General features: G+C 39.6%; 1 protein-coding gene across 3 annotated transcripts in view; it reads right to left on the reverse strand.

Annotated features, from left to right (window-relative positions):
• The window catches only part of sbno1 (strawberry notch homolog 1 (Drosophila)), an 84,298-nt gene that overhangs the window by 36,804 nt on the left and 25,383 nt on the right, over positions 1-22,111 (reverse strand). For 2 of the 3 annotated variants that reach the window (XM_068006228.1, XM_068006230.1), the window contains 13 exons: positions 19,803-20,097; positions 18,723-18,761; positions 16,130-16,233; positions 14,742-14,835; positions 12,766-12,926; positions 12,494-12,627; positions 12,316-12,406; positions 10,278-10,439; positions 8,474-8,609; positions 8,082-8,187; positions 6,562-6,715; positions 4,531-4,713; positions 452-549 (listed from right to left, as the gene is read on the reverse strand). In XM_068006228.1, the coding sequence (XP_067862329.1) occupies positions 452-549; positions 4,531-4,713; positions 6,562-6,715; positions 8,082-8,187; positions 8,474-8,609; positions 10,278-10,439; positions 12,316-12,406; positions 12,494-12,627; positions 12,766-12,926; positions 14,742-14,835; positions 16,130-16,233; positions 18,723-18,761; positions 19,803-20,097 (1,757 nt within the window). The remainder of the gene's footprint in view (positions 1-451; positions 550-4,530; positions 4,714-6,561; positions 6,716-8,081; positions 8,188-8,473; positions 8,610-10,277; positions 10,440-12,315; positions 12,407-12,493; positions 12,628-12,765; positions 12,927-14,741; positions 14,836-16,129; positions 16,234-18,722; positions 18,762-19,802; positions 20,098-22,111) is intronic. The other variant, XM_068006229.1, reaches the window with a different exon arrangement.

Here is a 22,111-nt window from a genome sequence, read left to right on the forward strand (position 1 = left end):
TACACTGTACTTCAATGTGAACAGCTATTTAAGAAACTTCCTTACATTTACCATCCCTCTGATACTTCAGAACGTTTACAAAGCATGCTAGGTACATGCATTTATATAGAGCTTTTAGCACATCTGCAGGACACTCCAAAGGGCTTCACAGCTAATTAATTACTTTATGAACTTACAACGGCAAATGCAGCAGCCATCAAGGCTAGACTTAGCCCTTCACACAAACCTATCCTTCCTTGCGTTAGTTATTTACATATAGAAGCACAGGTAGCAAACAAATAAAATTCTCGTTGGCAACGGTTGCAGGAAAAAATCTCAAGTAGACAGAATAACTCCCACATTCCATTTATACAGAAGAGTTCAGTCAATAGTTTTTCTATAAATTACTAGTTTTTTTGAAAACATTATTGAATATTTTACAAATACAGGCAATCATGCTGTGTAAACATACTTAGCAGTTGAAACAAAATCATTCAGTTCACCACCACCCTCCTCCAGGGCTTCAAGAGTTCTTGCTTCTCCAGTGGATTGTAGACCAATAACCACGCACTAAAAGTAATTCCAAAATAAAGCTATTAGAATAAGTTACATCATTTTAATTTACAGCTGTCTGTACAATTTCCCATTTACCACTTACTGTGATAGTATTCGGTCAGGTATAGCACAGGCCAGACTCTGAGCAAAGCTCTCTACTCTGTCCCAACAATATACTTTAACTCCAGCTTCAGAACAGCACCCACAGTACCACTTTCGTTCCACTGTCCACATCAGCTATCTGTGTGATCTCTGACACTAAAGAGTTAGTGTTAAATTATGGGCTTTTTCATGCTGTAGATTCATGTTCATGATTAACTGGGCTTAGATCACCAAACTCCTTTCAAGTAGGCACTAACAATGAGCAGAGACTTTTATCCCACAAATCTGGGCCAGATTCAAACCCACACCCCAAGGATGAAAGAACCACATGCACTGGGTCAGTTACCTCAAAGTAACTTTCATTGGCATGAAAGTACAGTGCACCTTTCACTTTAATGGAAAAGCTCATAGAAACTCTGATGGTTTCTAATGAATGCTCATAAATTGTTTTCATAAAATGCACTAACAAGCCACATCAAATGAGTCTTGAAATATAAATGCTGTTATCTCAAGTCTCAATAATGGTCTTCAGTGAAATCCAGTTTTCACTGGTTGGCAGCTGGGGTACTGAGGAGCCACAGCATTGAAAAATAGGACACAGTTGGCTCATTTATCACCCTCTCCTCTAAACTGAAAGAACAAACTTTAATCTATATAGGGCCTTTCACTAGCTCAAGGCATCTCAGACTATTTCACAGCCAATGAATTACTTTGACGTCGGGTCACTTGCTTTGTCGGCAATTTGCTTACAGCAGGTCCCGTAAATTCCAATGAGATGAATGACCAGATCATCTGTTTTAGGTATTGGTTGAGAAATAACTATTGGCCAGGACACTAGGAGAACTTCCTAACTCTCTTCTGAATATGCATGGGTTTTTTTTTACATCCACTTAAGCAAGCCTTAGTTGAATATCTCATTTGAAAGATGCTAGCACCAACAATGCAGCAGAAGCCCTCAGGACAGCATTGAAGTGTCAGTCTAGATGGTGTGCTCAAGTTTGGGGGTGGGGGTTAAACCCACAACCTTCTGACTCAGAGACAATAATGCTACCATGGAGTCATGGTTCATATAGTTACAAACAGCCTCTATAGAAAAAAACCAAAACAGTTAAAACTCACTAGCGGGAGCAAATATTACTCACTGCAATTCCTTTTAAGAGGCCATCAACAGACATGTGTTTATACCAGCAGGGTGGATTTTCAAAAGCACTGCATGATGTTCCTATAAATACTGCAGTACAATTCAGTTTGACGTCTAATGACCAGAATATCCCTACCCATTCTATGGCCCTCGATTACAATCTGAGAGATGAAGCACCCAGAGTGCCTCCATGACCTTAAGGGCTGTACTCGACATTGGCTTCATGGAGTAACAGAATTTTTCTAGACAGCCACGACATAAAGGTCTTAATGGAGCCAGCAGCTTAACAGGTGATTTGTTAAGACATCAATGTTGCTGTATGGAGTCGACTGGCTGGAGACACACAGCTGGTAGGTGATAGGAGTGACTATATCTTTTACTGGTGTAGTACTGCAATTCACAATGGCATCATTTTTATGCCCACCCGAGGGGGCAGGCAGAGCCTCGATTTAACATCTCATCTGGAAGAGGGCACCTCCGACAGTGCAGCATTCGGCTGGATTACGTGCTCAAATCTCTGGAGGGGAACTTGAACCCAGAGCCTTCTGCTACCACTGAGGCAAGGCTGACTAACACCACCGCCAGCAGACAAACCAATCATCATGAATCCTTAATGTACCAGGTTAACAATGATGGCTTCTCTTGGGGAGGTGTCATTGGGCACTCCTAGGACAACAAAATGCATCAAGGACGAGCCAGTCAACAATTTTCACAATCATGAGACACACTGAACATAGTGGGTGGATCCTCGATCCAAGAACTGGCATCTGATCGATTGCACCACTGTACAGTAATTTGACCTGAATGGTTCAAAAAACTCAGAGCCATGTGTGGATCAGAACTTGGACCAATGAATATTAGATACAATCCAAACCGCTGCTGACAATCCAGCCACATTGGTTCAAACTGCCTCAAAACCCATTAGATGTGAAGCAGCTGAAGGACCCGAACAGGAGCCATGCATCACAGTCACTGCAGTGCTTGCCCCCAGTGTCGAACTCAGGACAGTGAGAGCAAGTGGAAGACTTACAAGGCTACTGCTACCACAATCAGCGTTGTCAAATATTGGCTTGATAAAAACGACCACTCCAATCAAAACATTCCTTGAAGAGGGCACAGAACAGCCAACTCTACTGCAAAGAAAGCACCCTACAGAAATATTAGTGCACTGGCCCAAGTTAAGTTGTGGCAAATGAAAGATCATTGGTGAGAATATAAAAGCTGCAAAATCCAATCCAGATCAGAATGACAAAAAGCTCCATGATACGCTAAAGGCCCAAGTATACCAATAGTACAACTCTAAAGAGTATGGATAGTGTCACCTTTCTTCACTGGCAAGGCAGAGATGGCACAAGCACTTTTGATAAAGTTTTGAATGGACAGTCCATCATTGTGACAAACACCTCAACAAAGTCACATTGCAGCCACAGCATAACCCGGCTAAGATTCCTACAACTGCCATGGTTAGTGAAGCCATCATCGCAATGAAGCTCCAGGACCAGACGGGTTCATTGCACAGATCTTGAGGTGTAGTTGCAGGAATGTAATTGAATAGCTATACAGACTCTTCAAAACAAGGGGCTACATACTGCATAGAGGGGGGCATTTGAAAATGAATGACCGCAATGTATTCAAGCACAGTAAACCCATGTGCTAGTATGAAGACCCTACCCTATAGAACCATAAAAGTTTATAGCACAAGAGTGTGTCAGTCAACCCACATTCTGCCTATTTTGACACTTGTTGGAGCAATCCAAACTACTCTACTGCCCCACTGCCTCCCCATGGCCTTGAATCTTTCCCTGCTTCAACTATTCATTCAAAGAGCAATGGTCTGTGCCTCAACCATTACCTATAGCAAAGCATTTCATGCTCCAACGCTCTGTGTAAAGAAATATTTCCTAACCTTTTCTCACTATTTGTGACAATTTTGAAGTGATGACTCCCCCAAAGAGAATGTTTTTCTCTATTCACTCTCAAAACCTCAATTTAAAAAAAATCTAACAGACCTCTTCTTAGTCACCTCTGCAGTAGTGGAAATACTCCTCGTACTGCTGCAGATATCTGGAACTAAAATGTGTAAAGCAAAAATAACATGCTCTAAAAAGGGGTCAGTTTTCTTTAAAACCAATCTGTGGAAATTCTTTAATCCCCCCCAACCAAATTCAATACCATTTCAAATGCACCACAATGAACAACTTGCTAGAAAATTGCACTGGGCAAGTCACATTCCCAAGCAGGTTTTTGTATCAAAGGTCCAACACTAATAGGCATTTTACAGTGCTGTTACTGGCAACTGTGATTTACAGCTGAAGAGTAATATTGCTGGCATTAAGTTTGCTACATTTTGCTTTGTATGATGACAACCTGCAGCATTTTCAGCCTTACTGGAACTATGGATGCAGAGTTCACCTGTGGGCAATAACATTTTTCCATAATTTAGACTTGCTCTTCCCAGTAGGGTAAAAAAAAACTGTACACAGCCTTTAAGCTCAAATTAATTTCACAGTTAGTATCTACTCTAGTTGAAGGTAAAACAGATGCTTAAATATAACATTCACAAGACAATTACAAAGACGACCATTCGGTCCGTTTAATTTGTTTATCTTCAATATCCAATTGCTCCTTAATACCAGGGTTTCCAAGTCTATCCGGAGATTCCATTCCACACACTGATCGCTCTGCGTAAGGGAGAATTTCATGACATCAGTCCTAAATTTGTCGTTCATTAGCTTGAACCTGTGTCCCCTTACCTTTCCATTTTTGATTTCTTCCCGGGCGAGTTGTACTATTCTCCTAACTTTGGAAGCTATGCAGAGATATTTGAAAAACCTCTGATGTGCCGACCAGAACTGTCCCCACATGGACTTCTTCATCCGCTGTTCTGCATCAATTAGCTCCGCCGACATCTGAAATTTCTCCCTGGCCTCCACCCACTGAAAAGGAAAACGAGTCAGCTTTGAAATCTAAACTTTTACACAATTCAAGACAGTTTCATTCTACAAGGGAAAGAAAACTGCTTCATTCAGTATGTCACTGCCTTCCAGTCCTAATATTCCCATCACTGCTATAGTACAAAGTTTTAGACTGATCAGTAAATTCTACAAGAGATGTTTTCACACAGGTTATTAGAACATGGAGTGCTTTACCATTAATAGCTATTGAGGCAGAGACAATAAATCATTTAAAGAAAAATTAGATAAATATTCAAAACATATAAAAGGCTACAGCGATAGAGCAATGGGATTACAGTAGACCTCTGTGTAGCAACAGTGACCACGGCCAAATGACCTCCTTCGGTGCTGTTAAATTGCAGTTTTATGATTAAATTGCACATTAATTTGGTGGGGGGGCGGGGGGGGTGTGGAGAAGAGAAAAAGATTAAAATATGATTCAGGTCTTTTACTTCCACCTTTTCCATTAATTTTCTTCCTTCCTCCTCTCAAAGATACCTCTCATGTCATTGATGCATGGTCCTCCATGGGGGCATCACAGCCACACCCAGTTTTCACTCAATGTCCACACATGCATTTCCTGTAGTGGTTGCTGGGTACCAAGAGTGGCAACCCTGGCTAATTTGTTTCTCCTTAGGGGCATCAAGGTCAACTGCTGCACCCCGTCTGCTACCAGGTTGAAATCAGCTAACTCAGCACGAACCAAAAATCGAACCTGGGACACGGCTGGTCGGTAACGCTCGGCTAATCTCTAACTTGACCAACTGAGACATTAGGAAAGCATGATTTAGGTCTTTAAAATGCAGAGGCATAGATACTGTAGATGGAAGCAAACTATTTCATTTGGACTGCAAGCTCAAAATTAACAAGTCTCAACAGACATTAGAAGAAATCGCTCACTTTCCACTCCTCCACCCAAACTTCAGATGAGACAATATCCCTCAACCAACATCGCTGAACAGATTATCTGGTCATCACATTGCTGTTTCTGGGACTTTGTTATGCACAAATTAGCTGCCATGTTTCCTACATTACAACAATGCATTCCGCACTTCAAAAGTGCTTCCTTGGCTGTAAGGCGCTTTATTTTAAAACGGCACCGTATAAATGCAAGTCCTTACCTTTTCTTTATACATAATCTACTGTTTTGATTAATTACCTTTGCAGTCCAGAAAGGATTTACACAGAACATTCCCGCAAGATAAATAAGTAGGAAATACTATTTATATTATCTGTAGAAGCAGAAAATAGCGCCATGCTTTCTTATGTAGGAAATTCAAGAGTAGTGCTCCCTACACTAAGGCTAATAGTTAGGTTGCTCTTACCATACCCTAGACGACCCAATCACTGCCTCCCATCTTGGAAGGATCACAGAAGTCAGCAATAGTTTTTAGATTCATCCAACATTTATCTCAGATTCAGAGACTGGTCTAATTCATCTACTCCACACTTCAGCACCATGCAAAGCTCTTATGATATCCCTGGTACGAGATGTTCACAGGAGATGGTGTATTCTGTTCAGGTGCTGGGTAAATTCAAATTGTTTACAGGCAACTTATTGCTACAGCTTTGATTTCTTACTTCCCTAACACTATGGAGCAGGGGTTTATGACCATGTATGGAAACCACCAACAGTGAAGATCTAAAATCAGTGGCTTCAAAGCACAAACCAGATGCTACTAAAATGGACTTTGCCCGTTTAAACTTAAACGTTCACAAAACTGCTAAAGAGCCTTACACGAACAAAGTGGTGACTATGGGCCACAGCACTTTCACTTCCTATTTTTACAAGTATCCAATGAAAAGTCTGAAGTTTATACAATGACTTACCAGCTTAACTGCTTTATTATACATCTTGATGTAATCTTGGCTGAGGGGAACTTCTTCAATTTTGAACGTTACTCCAGAAAAGCTCAGTTGTCTTGCTATATACATGCCCCTTAGCTTCATGTCCATGGCAACAATTTCCATTGCCCCAACACCTCTAGTTTATTGAAGAACAAATTATAAACAAAATCATTGCATACATATATTTCTAATAATTTTATATTTATATCACACACAAAATAAATAGGCGTTGTGAAAACATCATAATTTTTTTTCAAAAATAGCTGAATTCCAGAGTGAAGAGTACGATTCAAGTCTACAATTTTGATCAGATAAGGATTACCAATCGCACTGGGCTGCTATGAGGTGCTGCCAAGGAGGGGCCAGGTATTTTCCCCGCAAAACACAAACAGGAACAGTGATTCTCTCTCCACGCTCCCCTCCAAGTCCACTAGGGGCACTTAATGGCAACAGCCGAAAGAGTAGCCCCAGGAGCAGGTCTCCAAAGAATCCTCGGAGCTAAGGTAAAATCAGCACTCTGTGGGGATCATTTCTTCTGCTCCCCTCCCTCCAGTAATTATTTATACATGAAGTTGCTGTGAGACATTTTTACAACCTATTTAATTCAGAGTTTAAAAAAAAAGGAAAAAGTGCCACATATCTTGTGGAACGGACTAATTCGAATATAATTTAAAATGAAATAGTTTCATGATGTTCAGCCAGTAATAATTAAACTGGAAACACAAAATTACAAACCATTACAATGCACATCACCTTTAATCTTAACACAACAAAGAGTTCTAGTTAAGAAATTTGAGGTGACTTAAGATTGGCTGAATGCTATACTTCAAAAGGAAACTGAAATTAAACCACTGAAACCCTCACAAACTATATACAAACTGCTATAACTACTGAAAAGTTTCTCCAGGGTACCACTGAGTCACACAGACCAGGAAGGTTTCAAGGTTCCATCAGTCTGTGGAGTTAGCACTGCAACTAGCCTCTATGCTTCTGGGTCACGGAAGAGTCATCAAGCAGCAACCCCTGAAGAACATGTGTGTGGATGTATGCAAGGACAGGATTTGGTTCACAGATTTTTAAATTATTTGTTCTTGGAATATGGGCAACACTGGCAAGGCAGAATTTACTGCCCATCAGTTGCCCTGAGGACGTTAAAAGTCAATTATGTAGAGTGGGACTGGAATCACATGTAGGCCAGACCTGGTGGATGACAGGCTCCTTTCCATCAAGATCATTAGTGAGTTTTTAAGACAACGCAGCAGCTTTCATGATAATTTATGTACTTGCCCTCAAAACACCAGATTTATTTATTTAATTCAATTTTAAAACCCATGATGGGATCTGAACTCATGGCTGCCATGATTAAGGGACTTCAGCAATTACTACACTGGGAAACAATGGTCAGAAACATCAGAGAACAGCCATTGCAACTCATCATGAAATTCAGAGGAATATGTGAAATTGGGTATTGTATTGTTTGAACATAGTGGGTCTTATTTTACCTCCTTTCCACAGCCTGAATAAAATCATTGAATTCCTTGAAGGGTGTGCCTTCACCCCAGATTCCAAGTCGATTCATATAAGCCATGTTTCGTGGTTCCGATGCACCTATTGAGGAATGATAGTTTATTGAAGTGCAACAGAAGAATCCACTGTTCTAAAGTCCCAAAGACTTCAGCATTCCAAAATACTGCCCCAACAAAAAGGGAACTGCTACATTGTTAACAGATCACAGACGAACCATGTCCTGAAATGTGAAGAAGCTTTACAGAAAAACTCTCTCCAACATTCCTGCACTATTTTTTGTAGTGCTCAAAAATGCAACAGCGTGTCATTACAATTTACTTTTACACAGCTGAACAAAATTCAAAAAAACATAATGGAGTTTGTATACCTGTAGCACTGGCATACACCACCCTGGCCTTTGGCAATTTGTTCTGCAGTTCCAATACAGCCAGACCTGTTTTTGTGGGTTTTGAGGAACCAACCGGAGACAAGTTTTTAGCTTTGTGACATTCATCAAACACTATCTGAAATGATGCAGTCAAGGATTTTTTTTTAAAGTTATACTTATGTACCATAAATAGCATGTGACCATGCAACTTGAGGCGACTATAATGAGGATTTATCTTATGTTTGAGCACCAAGTGCTGAAGCAGTTTCACTGTGGTACCAACAGCATGTCAAAGGCTTCTTGCAGCATCTCCAGCAACCCAAATTCACCATGAAAGGTTGTAATAAACTGCAGCTGAATGTCTGCAGTGTACAGAGACAGAAGAAATGCATGAAGCTTCACTGGTGTTCTGAACAGATGTCTTAGATGCACACACACAATGGCGAGGTGCTGCAGCTCCATGGCCGAATTCCACTCCATACTACTAACATGTCCCAATGCGCTTCACAGAGATGCAAGGAAGAAAATAGACACCAAGCCAAAAGGAACAGATATCAGGTGGGTCGACGAATGGCTTGGTCAAAGAGATGGGCTTTAAGGAGGGTATTAAAGGAGAGACGCAGGTGCAGAGTGTTAGGGAGGCATTTCAGAGAGCATGATCTAGGCAGCTGAAAGCACAGCCACAAATGCTGGGGTGACAGGAGGGAGGTGCACAAGAGGCTGGAGTCAGAGGAATGGAATGTTTGATGGTGGGAGGTTTGAGTGCTGGGCAAGATTAGAGAATGGGAGGGGAAAAGCCATGGAGGGATTGAAGAACAGGATGAGAATTTAAATTGGAAGCGTTGTGGTGAAAGGTAAGCAAGACTGTGCGTGGGATAAGATACAGGCAGCAAAGAGCATGCAGGATGGGAGGCTGGCCAGGAGAACATTAAAATAGATAAGCCTAGAGGCGACGACTGCATGGATGAGGGTCTCAGCGGCAGATGGGCTACGGTAGGGGCGAAGGCAGGCAACGTTACTGAGGTTAAAATAAGTGGTCTTTGAATTGGAGAAGATATGGGGTTGGCTGCTTAGCTCAAGCTTGAATAGGACAGAGGTTGCCAAAAGTCTTGTTTGGCCTGAGACAGGAATAGAATCTGTGGTGAGGGCCCAAGACGACGGTCTCAGTCATTCCAATGTTTAATCGGGAGGAAGTTGCAGCTCATCCAAAACTAGATGACGGACAAGCAGTCTGACAGCACAGAGTGCTAGGGTCAAGAGACGTGGCGGAGAGATAGAGCTAGGTGTCATTGTGTCAAAGTTGACTCTATATATGCGGATAATGGTGTTATCAAGGGGCAGCGTGTATACAAGGAAGAGGGGGCCAAGGATGCATCCTTGGACGGCTTCCGAGATAGCGGCACAGGAGTGGGAAGACAAGCTAGTGGTAGAGATGCTCTGGCTATGGTCCAATAGGCAAGAGTAGATACAAGTGAGGGACAGTACCTCCTGAACTGGAGAACAGAGAAACTTTGGAGGAGGATGATATAGTCAACAGTGTCCCTGTAGAGATACAGTGAGAGAAAGTGGATCCTCTCGTCCACTACAGACAACAAATTAAATAATCACATACTTCATAATTAAGTGAAATGAGTGCCTGTGAAGCAGCTAGTAATTACGGCAACTAATTAATGTTTGATTTCTGCATTAAACAGATCTTTGTGCAAAATGGACATTTTGATTTCAGAAAGTCACTTGCAGACGCATGTTTCAGTAATGCAGTGCATCCATTATACTTCAATTTCTGCACAACCAAAAAGGATACCACTCCATCGAAGTCTTCACCACACCAGTGCAGAAGCTGTTTTAACCTAGTTTTATATTTGCCACCCGACTGACTTTCACCGATTAGTGAAGAGTAGGTCGCAAAAATTACACCTTTCTTTACACTTCCATTTTGTTTCGAAGAGATTTTTCCATATTTAAACTGAAATAAAAACAGCACATTTACACTGATATAATATACTGCAATTGTAATCATTAAATTTCATTCTTGCAATCTGCCAATACGCTAACATCTCTACAGTGATTTGACACAGCAATGAGACAGCAGCATGGTTGTTAACCTACACATTTCCAACACTGGATGGCAGGATCCAGGACATGAAGAAAACCAGGCAAGTATATTTTTGAAGGAAAGATTCAAAACAAAGAACACAGTATGTTACACATGTGAATTTAAAATAAATTGGGAAGAATGCTGGAGAACAAATAATAAATGTAATTTTAAGCATTTATTTTGGTAAAATATTGACTAATAAAACTAATGCTGTCATAGGAAGCAGCTTTTATTGTAAATTTTAGTTTGAGTCAGAATGTGAGCAAAAAGCTTACAATGTTGAGTCTATGATGATTTGAATCTTTGGAGCAGCTGGCAATGAGTTAACAATATGCCACAAGTCAAGTGTGAAAGCACTTGAGAAAGTTAGATACCATGGTCACAAAAAATGGGCGAAACCAATCCACCCGCCCCCCCCCCCCCCCCCCACCCAACCCCATGCTTTTTAGTCTAACAAAAACTTTCAATTTTCTGCCCTTCTCTTCTCTGAGGGTTAACTGCTGCCAGCAAACCATTCCACACTCCAGTACCTGACCCAAGTTTGATTGACAGTGAGTGTGGGGAAGCTGTTCAATTGTGGGTAGGATCACATGCCTCAATAAACGCTGTTGGCAAAGGCTACATCCAACAGCCACAGGAACTCGCCAGTTCAATTTCTGATCTGCACTGGGTCAGCTGCAATAACTGCAGTAATGATATTACAGTTGGCCTCAGCACCCCAGGCTAGGAAAGGGAAAATCAGTCAGGGTATCCACTGCACTGTGCTGGAAAATGTGCACCCAGCTGCAGTACCCCTGCCCCCAGGGATCAAATAACCAATCACCGTTTAGGTTTACACAATAAAAATGGCCACTTGAACAAGGCACCATAGGGCAACCTTCATCCGTGGAATCACGTAAGTGAGCACCTTCACGAGTGGGGTGGAGAAGAGGTGCAGTAAATTTCTAGACACCCCGGAATACAATACACAATATCATGACATCGTAACACATTTTGGAACCCAAATCCCACTTGCAGTTATACTGCATTCAGATCCTGGCCAAACAGATTTTGTGATTTCACATTAAGCAGCTTTGAGTTATTGAATATGGGCTCCATTTCTGAGCTAGATTTCAGCTGACTTTAAAGCTAAAAGAGTTTAAAAAGGGCTTTATGACAGCACACATTTTTAGCAAAAGTAACGCAGGGAGCACATCTCAAAGAATGCTTACTGCAACAAGTGTTTATAAATAAAAACTACAGCAATTAGTCGCTTTTTAAAGAAGCATCACTAAACATGTGGTTAAAATTTAGCGAGTAACATCTAAGTTAAAATGATGTGCAATATTGTAATATTCACTGGCCAGAGAGTGGCAGGATGGAGCCTTCACTAGGAATTCTTGACTATCCAAAGAGGAACGTCCCACAGAGAAAAATATCCACTCATAGGCCAGGCTAAGTCAAGTTAACCCAACCCAGGCATTCCTGTGGGTGATTCAAGGAGCCATGAACAGAAACATGGGAACAAGAAAAACATTTGTCAGGAAAGGAAGGGAAGGATAATTATTTTTGGGTGGAGGGGTATATTAATGAACTTAGTCCCTGGGAGGGCAATAAGAATTTTTTTTTAAAAAAAACCTGCTATCTAGGACAGTGTGTAGCAGAGGAGAAAGATGAGAGTGTAGCAGGCATGAAACACATGGACCATTTTTGATTCAATATGAAGGAGTTCTTTTATAAAAGGAGGGATTGTTCAGTAATTTACCTTATTCAATGCATGAACCTGGATATTTTTTGCTCCAATGTCCCTCAGGTCCCTTTCAGCATCATACTTCAGGTCATTGGATACACTAAACCTGTAATAAGCACAGAACTTCAACAACTGCAGCTAACTACAATACATCTGTTTTTTAGAATTTGAATAAATGCTCATTTCCACTTACCATATTGATCGTTTTCTACCTAGAAGGTAATTCTCAAAAATAATGCCAGCAATGGTTCTTCCTTTGCCCACACCAGCACCATCCCCTATCAGGAAGGCTGCTCGATCCCCATTGGGGAGGAATGTTTCATGTTGCTATGGTTCAAACAACAAACAATCAATGTACCTGGTCTAACAATAGCTACACACTAAATTATGAAAATACCACAGATCTTTGCATATCATTTTTTTTTTGTAAGTAAAACTAATGTTTTTTTTAAAAAAACGTAATACCTGAGCAGCATATGTAACTGCTTCCAGCTGCAAAGCAGAGAGCCAACCACTGTCGATGGTCTCCTCTTGTACAGTCAGCCGATACCAAACATCAGGAGGTGTTACACTTGACAAGGAACTGGTCTCCACAACTGGATCAGGATGGCGCAAACCAACCTTCACTATTAACAACACGGTGCAGACATTTGAGGTTGTAAATAAATGCATATAAGTTTATTGGTGAACTGAATGCATTAAACTACTAACATATTTCGGCTTTAGGTAACTATGATATTCCACAATGGCATTCTATAAATAGCAATGTTGAATTTACGTTTGGAAAGTTAATATATTTTATTCACATATATGGGGCACTTCACTGAAGAACTTCAAAAACAACAAGCACCAGACTGTTATATATGGGAATACACAGCAGGTCACTTAAGAGCTGTAAAGAGAAAAATACATTATGGGTGTTTACCTTTCATTAGAAGAGTGTGCACCCAAAACTCTAACCCGTGTTTCTTTACTTATATTGACGACCTTTACTTATGCTGTGTATTTCCTGAATTGTGTTTTTATTTGGATTTCCAGTATTTTTATGTACCTAACATTGGGAATACTACTTTTACATGTAAGTTCTATATTTTATCAGTCAAGAGTCCCACCAAAAACAGTAGTAATTTTCAGAAAAGAATTCAAACTTGAAAAGGGGTAAGCAAAAAATGTTCTTTGTATACGTAACAGATAATTACAGAAAGAACTTGCATTTATATAGCGTTTTTCACGACCCCAGGACATCCCAAAGTGGTTTACAGCCAATTAAGTGCTTTTGACGTGTAGTCACTGTTGTAATGTAGGGAAATGTGGCAGCCAATTTGTACACAGTAAGGTCCCATAAACAGCAATGAGATAATAACCAGATAATCTGTTTTAGTGATGTTGGTTGAGGGATAAATATTGGCCAGGACACTGGAGAGAACTCCCCTGCTCTTCTTCAAATAGTGCCCGAGGGGGCAAACAGGGCCTTGGTTTAATGTCTCATCCCAAAGCCGGCACCTCTGACAGTGCAGCACACCCTCAGCATTGCAATGAAGTGTCAGCCTAGATTATGTGCTGAAGTCTCTGGAATGGGACATGAACCCACGACCATCCTTCTCAAAAGGTGAGTGCTACCACTGAGCCAAGGCTGACACTTACACAAAATTCGGTCACTGAATGGTTGGGCCATTTGACCACCTCATAGTAACTTGACTGATATGAAACTATGTAAAATCAGGATCATGAATTCCCCTGTTGTCACTGACATTAGAGCAGGATGTCCAAACTTTCTCTCGTGGGCCAATGTGTTGCTTACCATAGAGTGCCACAGGCCACATACACAATTAAAATACAAAAGAACTTCACTGAAGAGGGCACTACTTTTATCAGTCACTGCTCCCTCATTGGTAGATAAATCCCAAATCCACAAGTGAAACATCAACCATTTCCAAACTATCAGAAATTTAAATAGGCCAAATTAGCAGCATAAGAAATATATAAAATTGAGACACTGGAGTCTGCGTACCGGATTGCCCAGGCTTGCATACAGAAAGCCCACGAGCCATAGTTTGGACACCCCAACGCTAGAGCTACGATATACCGCATTAATAAGTTGTAAAATATATTCCACCAAAACAGATGGTATGGTATTTCATTCATTTGGGGGAAAAGTCAGAAACTAGTCATATCAAAATACAACTGAAATTTGGGCTGTAAAAATGTATACGGTCCAAAAGAAATTCCATTTAATACAAGTTACTACCTATAATCTAATTAACAAAAAGAACACAATGCAGTCTTCAATTTCCGTTCTCTCAACAGCGATAATTTCAGTGACGTTAATTACAGTACCACACATTCAACAATGCAATTTATAATGGACCAATCATTACTTTAAAACAAGCAGATACCCTGGACGTGGACAATTCAATTTGCACTTTTTGGGGGAGACTTACATTTCATTGGCATATATTCAGCATATGTGTCTGCATGGCCCAATTCCTCATCATCTTCCTCCTCGGGTTCGTCTTCGTCTTTCGGAGGCAATTTCTATTAATCATTTGAAATAAGAGAATAGGAGTACAAGCTGAATCCATAGTCTGAAGTTTCTTTACCTCAAGAGTGGATAGATGGAGCATTTTGGTAACCTACTCCAGAGAAGTTAATGTTACTTGAACTGAAGCTTCCATTTCCTTCATCCCATCAACTGTGAAAGCTAACTTTACCAAATTTTACTAGTTTTACATGCATTAAAAGTAGTTCTGAATTGGCTGACACCCAGGATTGCCAGTCAAGACATCTCTGGGCAAAGGCAACCATGAACTCATGCACGTTGTATATCTCCATGCACAGCACAAATTTCCCCACCAAGAATAAATGGCACAAATTTTGACTTCAAAAATGAATATCACTGTGAAGTTTGTTCAGTGAAAAGCTACACTCAATTAGATGTTGCTATGATGTGAGTGGGGGGGGGGGAAATCTCATTCATGTTACCAGGGTTCTCTTTTCTGTAAGGAATAGCAGTTAGACAAGAACAATGTTCTGTCCAATACTACTGGTACATGAACTTTTTATAGTGGTAAACAACCACATTATTAGGGTTTAAACATCAATTTTAATGTAATGCTGATACTACCTTAATAGATCAAAATAAGCACAGATGAGAGATGCCTACAGCTGCTAATGGTGGAGTGGAGAGTGGGGGTGTACAAGAGGCCAGAAGCAGAAGAACAAAGAGTTTGGGAGGAGGGGGTGCTGAGGATTGTAGAGGTGGAGAAAATGCTTCTATAATGATATGGACTCCTCTGTGAATGCACACACAAAAAAAAAAATCAGGTTTTCACTAATTTAAAAATGTAATTGAAACAGTTTACACAAGTTGATGAAGGCAATATTTAAGTGGGAATCCATAATCATGTGTTAACTCAGGTGTTGCAATTTAGCTTTAAGATAAATTCACTCAGATTTGCACAGAATTACAAATTATAAAGCCATCCATGAAATGAATACGTTCACACGACAGCAGAACATTTATTTCACATGCTCACGGAGAGGAGGTGAAGCAGCACAACATCCGACTCCAATTTAATCAACTTTTAAGTGGGTGCTGCATTTGTGAGCCAGGCTGTCAGCACAAGGATCTCTACACAAGAAATAAATGTTAGATCACCACACACATACACACAGCTTTAAATGGAGAGTTACTGATCATGAAACTAGCACTCTCAATAGAAGCATGCTTAGAAAAGTCCTCTGTTTGAATGTTCCTATTGAAAATTTGTAGCAGAGGCAGAAAATTGGTAAAAATGAACTTCAAAATTCTGAATAAAGGTGTATTTACCGGAGTCGGAGAAAAGCTTCGCATTTTAATATCCTCATTGACCCATATCCGAGTCACTTCTTTACTCAATGATTCCTTCTTTACAACACCATTGTTCAAGTCAGCTGCAGATAAAGTACAACTGTTTAAACTCTAAACAGACTGCATAAATCATTCCAATTATGAAATATTGTTGATAGTACTTTGAAATTTATGCATTACATAGTGACTAAACCCAAGTTTCAAGAACACTTTTGTTAGGGTTGCATTTGACTGTATTTAGACTAAACAATAAAAAATGCATTTAATCAGAAATCTTGCTCATCCAACAATAGTGAAGGAGACTTAACCTACGTGGGATGAATCTTTAGGATTGCATTCAGAAAGACATGTTGTATCAATCAAGTTTTCTTGTGAATGAGTCTGGATATGAAAGTTCACAAATAAAAACAGAAAATGCTGGAAACACAGCAGGTCAGGCAGCATCTGCAGAGGGAGAAACAGAGTTAACGTTTCAGGTTGCTGACCTTTCAACCATTCTGATGAACAGTCTTCGACCTGAAACATTATCTCTTTCTATCTCCATAGATGCTGTCCAACCTGCTCAGTGTTTCCAGCATTTTCTGTTTTTATTTCAGATTTCCAGCATCTGCAGTATTTTGCTTTTGTTTTATGAAAGTTCCTACCTTTGCACTTTCAGAATTTTCCAACACACATTACTGAGAGATCTCCACTTGTATTTGATGTACTATGTACCTAATTTGATTTACTGGTCACTTGTATTTTTAAGCACATTCACCCATATTTTTCTAAAATTGGTGCAATCAGATTATATACCGTGTAAACTTAACCCCATTCAATATAAAAAAAATTCTAAATCTGAATAAACAAAGTCAGAAAATTTTGTATTACAATCCTAATCATTATCCATCTGTTTCAGAGCTCCACTACACAACTGGAGATCCTAAACTTGCACCATGCTACCACACACAGAGTAGACAGGTTGCTAATCGTCTTAAAGTACACTATAAAACTTCAGTGTCGACCACTGTCTTTATTTCCAGCTGTTTTATGTTAAAATTATTTTAGAATAAGTTTACAGTCTAGGCTATAACAATTTTTTTTGTTAAGTCTATTTTGCAAGAGAACATAATTGAGGATGCTAGATGCTGCAAGAACCTAGGCTGAAGAGTGGAGGCAGGATAAGCCAAAATTCACATGGGAAGAGTGCTCATTTGGGTGAGACACCAGAACACAACCAATGTCTGGGGGATTGTACGCCAAAGTGAGTCAGTGCCTTTAGGAGAGGAGCAAGTAGAAAAGGGAAAATTGATACATAAATCACTGCACATTGATTTCTTGAAAAGAATGCTTTGGAATGTCAGTTCCTCTACAATGGAATGGCCTACAGCAAGAGTGTCCAAGGTTTCTCTTTGTGACTTGCATAGTTCACATCAAGTTGGCTGGGCAGTCACTGATAAAGATTTAATCCATGATTGCACAAATTTGCATACATCTCAAGATGCTGATTTTAACATATCTTGGTGTTCTGATTTAAGACTTATCTCCCAATAAGGCAACTTCACTAAAAACTGCCCTCTCTAAACTTTTAGGCCCCTAGACATGGGATAACTGATTTCAGGTGGAAAACAAAAAAAGTACACAGAAGATACAAATCCAAATATAAATGGCATATAACTTTTGGCTTTTCTCATTCATGCTATTCATGTAACTCAGCTACACATAGTCAATATTAACAAACAGCTGCAATATGGTTAAATAAAATACCAGAATTAGATTATAACTACATTTATAGGCAGTCACAAGGCTGCTTTGAACCCGATCGTCTATTATAAAACTTACATACAATTACATAAAAAAAACACAACATGGATACAGGCCAATCAGCCCAACTAGTTCGTGTTGGTGTTTATCCTACACATGAACAGTAGTCTTCATCCTATGTGCCTGCCCTGTTCCCATATCCTTTTAATTGACCTTTCCTTCAACAATCTATTCTTACATGTTGACATGATCTCTGCTACAATCACTAATTCTGGCAGTGCATTCCACAGCCCCTCAACCAGGGTTGTCTTATTCAATAAAACATTTAACATATCCTTTCCAGCTTACTAAATGATGTTGCATGAAAAGCGCACACTCTGGAACTAATATAAAAATGGTCAAGTACAATTAATTAGGAAAATATACTTCACCCCCACACCATGTGCAAGAACAACCTATTCTATAAGTGATGCCTAAACACAAAATGGAAAAAGTGACACCCAGATAAGGCAAGAGACACAAGTGAGAATTCTCAGATTCCAGAAGAAATGTAGCGAGTGCGCAGTTTTGTTCCTGAAAGTAGATTCAGGAGACTGCCAGTGTGAAAACAGTAGTATAATTCAAACCTTCAAACTGTAAAAGCACTTTAGATCTTTACTTATTAACGTGCACCCGATAAACACCAGAGTAAGGCTTCAGAGTGGATCGATGTCCTTTCTATAAGAAATGTTATGCAGCTAACTGCTATCAAGTTGGAGATCTCCCCACCATACAGGAATGAAGCGTGCACCCATCTGTTTCCTATGGTTTGATGGCATCATTACCTTACCTGGTTTATTCATCATCTTAGAAGTGAGTAGTACAATTTCTGTAAGAAAGTTAATTAGGAAAAAAGGTTTCTAATACCCAGTGCTGGAAATTCTCTTGTACTATTAAGTAGCTTGCATCATTAATATTAAATGTTTCTTTCAGTTAAATAGCTAAACATAAAACTAAATAATCGCTAGATTAAAAAGATAAAAACTTTGCATTAATGTTTCAAACCGTATCGAGCCGAATGACTTCTTTGCTGTGGATTGTTTCTGAAACATTTTGTGGACTATGGATTGCACAATATGTTACATGCATACATCTAACAACAGCAACCATATAAAGTGCTCTCACTAACGTTTTGTCTCCATTAGTTTTTAATCTGGACAAGATGGAAAAATTAGAACAAAGTGACTTCTTTCCAGACAACAACCACACAGCCTCTTCACACTAAACTAATGAACAGCCACACGACTGCTTCGTAGGCCAGTGATCATGGAGCATGCATCAGCCTTCAAATACAAAAAGGAGAAAGCTGCTGTGTTGTCTCGATTTTTGAAAAACTTTGCATGTGTACAATCAGCCATTGTATAAGTGAGATATGCAACAGAGCTTAAAGGCTTATAGAAAAGGTGGAGCCTTCATTAACTTACATGGCTTGGGATTGAGGGCTTGTGCATTCCATGTCACTGTGCAATTTATTTTCAGTAAACCACAATTTCCAGTTGTGTGTCATATTTGTGCGTTAATTGTTATCAAATGCACATGCATAATAAATATCAAGCAGATTGTAGGCATATATGGCACCATATTCAAACAGATTCAGCCAAACCTTAGTACCTTTCCCAAAACAAATCTGTGATCAAAAAACTGTTAAATGCCAGATACACCAATGGAACCTACTTGCATCCAATGCAACTTGCCCACTCTATTCATTGAATAAGAGTTTTTCTGAACCACATGTAAACAAAGCTACCAATGAAGAGGCTGTGTAACAACATTTAAGCGGATACTTTTGTATTTTATAGGTTTGAATATTTCTAAAACTACACGAAATACACAATTTCAAATAAAATGGGATTGAATGAAAATAACTTACTGGCTGCTGTTGAAATGGGTTGAACAATATTGGACGGCGGCTTCATTTTCATCAGTTCAGATAAGCTGTTGCTTTTAAGTAAGTCTTTAAGCTGTATCTGGTCCTTGGTTGATGCTGTAGCTACTGTTGGAGCAGCTGTAGATGTTAGTGCAAGTGAGCTGGTCTGAACAATCTTTGCTACACTAACTGTGGGACGAGACACCGCATTAATGGGTGCCTTTGTCACAATTAATGTTGTTCCAAGGTTTGGCAGCTGATTCAGCTGATTTAACACAAAAGTGGTAGCTGTTGGTGGCTGTTGAGAAAAATATAAATAATTATAAAAATGCTAATTTTCTCATGTTACAACTAGAATAACTAGAAAAATTGAACAGCCTGGGGCTCTTTTATCTAGAAAAGAGAAGACCAAGAAGTGATGTGTCAAGAGGTCTTCGAAATTATGAAGGGGTTCGATAGGGTAGACGTAGAGAAGATGTTCCCACTTGTGGGGGAGTCCAAAATTAGGGGCCATAAACATATGATATTCACTAATAAATCCAAGAAGGAATTCAGGAGAAACTTCTTTAGTCAGAGTGGTGAGAATATGGAACTCACTAGAGGCGAATAGCATAGATGCATTTAAGGGGAAGCTAGATAAACATGAGGGAGAAAGAAAAAGAAGAATATGCTGATAGGGTTAGATAAAGTAAGGTGGAAAGAGGTTTGTGTGGAGCATAAACACTGGCATAGACCAAATGGCCTGTTTGTGTGCTGTAAAATTCTATGAAATTCTATATAACTAGGAAACAAAAAGCAGAAAGTTCAGAAATAGATCAAACATATCACATTATATACTAACAGCTCAAAAGGTTACACCTCTCATCCTTCTCTAAAATTTAAATTCTCTTGAGGCTGTCGGTTCAATAAAATGAAGCAGTGATTATACATAGAATTTGAAAACATCTAATTATTCAGAGTCCAAATACAGACAAACATAACACAATGGATAAGGAATAAGCTGCTTCCTTGCCTTTTTCCCTGGAAAAAGGAAAGAGATAATCCTTATCTATATTCTGTCCTTGCAGTTTTCTCCTACATTTGTGGTAATCAAACACTTCACACTTTTGTGGGAACCTCCTCCTGCACGACTTTGCAGTCAGTTTACAGAATCCCATAAAGAGACTAACACAGAGATACATCAAGAATAACCAAATGATACATCATCTTCCACCAATTTTCCTTCATCACTATTGCTGGGAGAAAGATATTTTTCATAGTCAAGTGCTTTAAAACAACTGTCAAAATGAAACCTATCCAGAACTTCTGGACACCAGACCATCATGACAAAACAGAAAAAAAAATAATATTTACAACATAAAAGGAAGTGACCAGCAGGCACAGATTAGGACTTGATGCACTCTCCTTGCGTTATACATTTTTCTGTCCTGTAATCTAAATCTCTGGGTTTAAAGGATACCTATATACCAACCTGGAAATTAAACTGCAGTCTTGAGATCACTGCTCAACATCAATTACTCTATGTGGCTCCACATAAACCATTTCCCATTCACTGCATTCAAAAGGTGCTTGACATCAAGGTTTGCTTTATAGGATGGATTGACATAGGTCATGTGGTAATAAATGGCCAAAGCATTTGCAAGAATTACTAGAAATAAATTAGCTGGTATGATTCCAATAGAATCATAGTTAGAATCATAGACTGGTTACAGCACAGAAGGCGGCCATTCGGCCCGTCGAGCCTGTGCAAGCTCTCTGCAAGAGCAATCCAGCTCGTCCCACTCCCCCGCCCTTTCCCCATAGCCCTGCAATTTTTTTCCCTTCAAGTACTAATCCAATTCCCTTTTGAAAGCCACAAATGAGTCTGCCTCCACCACCCCCTCAGGCAGTGCATTCCAGATCATAACCACCCTCTGTGTAAAAAAGTTCTCTCTCATGTCGTCTGTGGTTCTTTTGCCAATTACCGTAAATCTATGTCCTCTGGTTCTTGATCCCTCTGCCAATGGGAACAGTTTCTCTCTATCTACTCTGTCTAGACCCTTCATGATTTTGAATACCTCTATTAAATCTCCTCTCAACTTTCTCTGTTCCAAGGAGAACAACCCCAGCTTCTCCATTCTATCCACGCAACTGAAGTCCTTCATTCCTGGAAGCGTTCTAGTAAATCTAAACTCAGTGAAAAACTAAAAAGCGCTAAAAAAATTAGGTACCTAAAAGAGTAGGCGTGCTGAACTACACTGAATAATTCAAAATTACACTACTTAAATTAGGCTTGAGCAACATTTGTTAATGGTTTTTGGTCACTCTCTACT

This window comes from Heptranchias perlo, chromosome 25, assembly GCF_035084215.1.
Source record: "Heptranchias perlo isolate sHepPer1 chromosome 25, sHepPer1.hap1, whole genome shotgun sequence".
Taxonomy (NCBI): Eukaryota; Metazoa; Chordata; class Chondrichthyes; order Hexanchiformes; family Hexanchidae; genus Heptranchias; species Heptranchias perlo.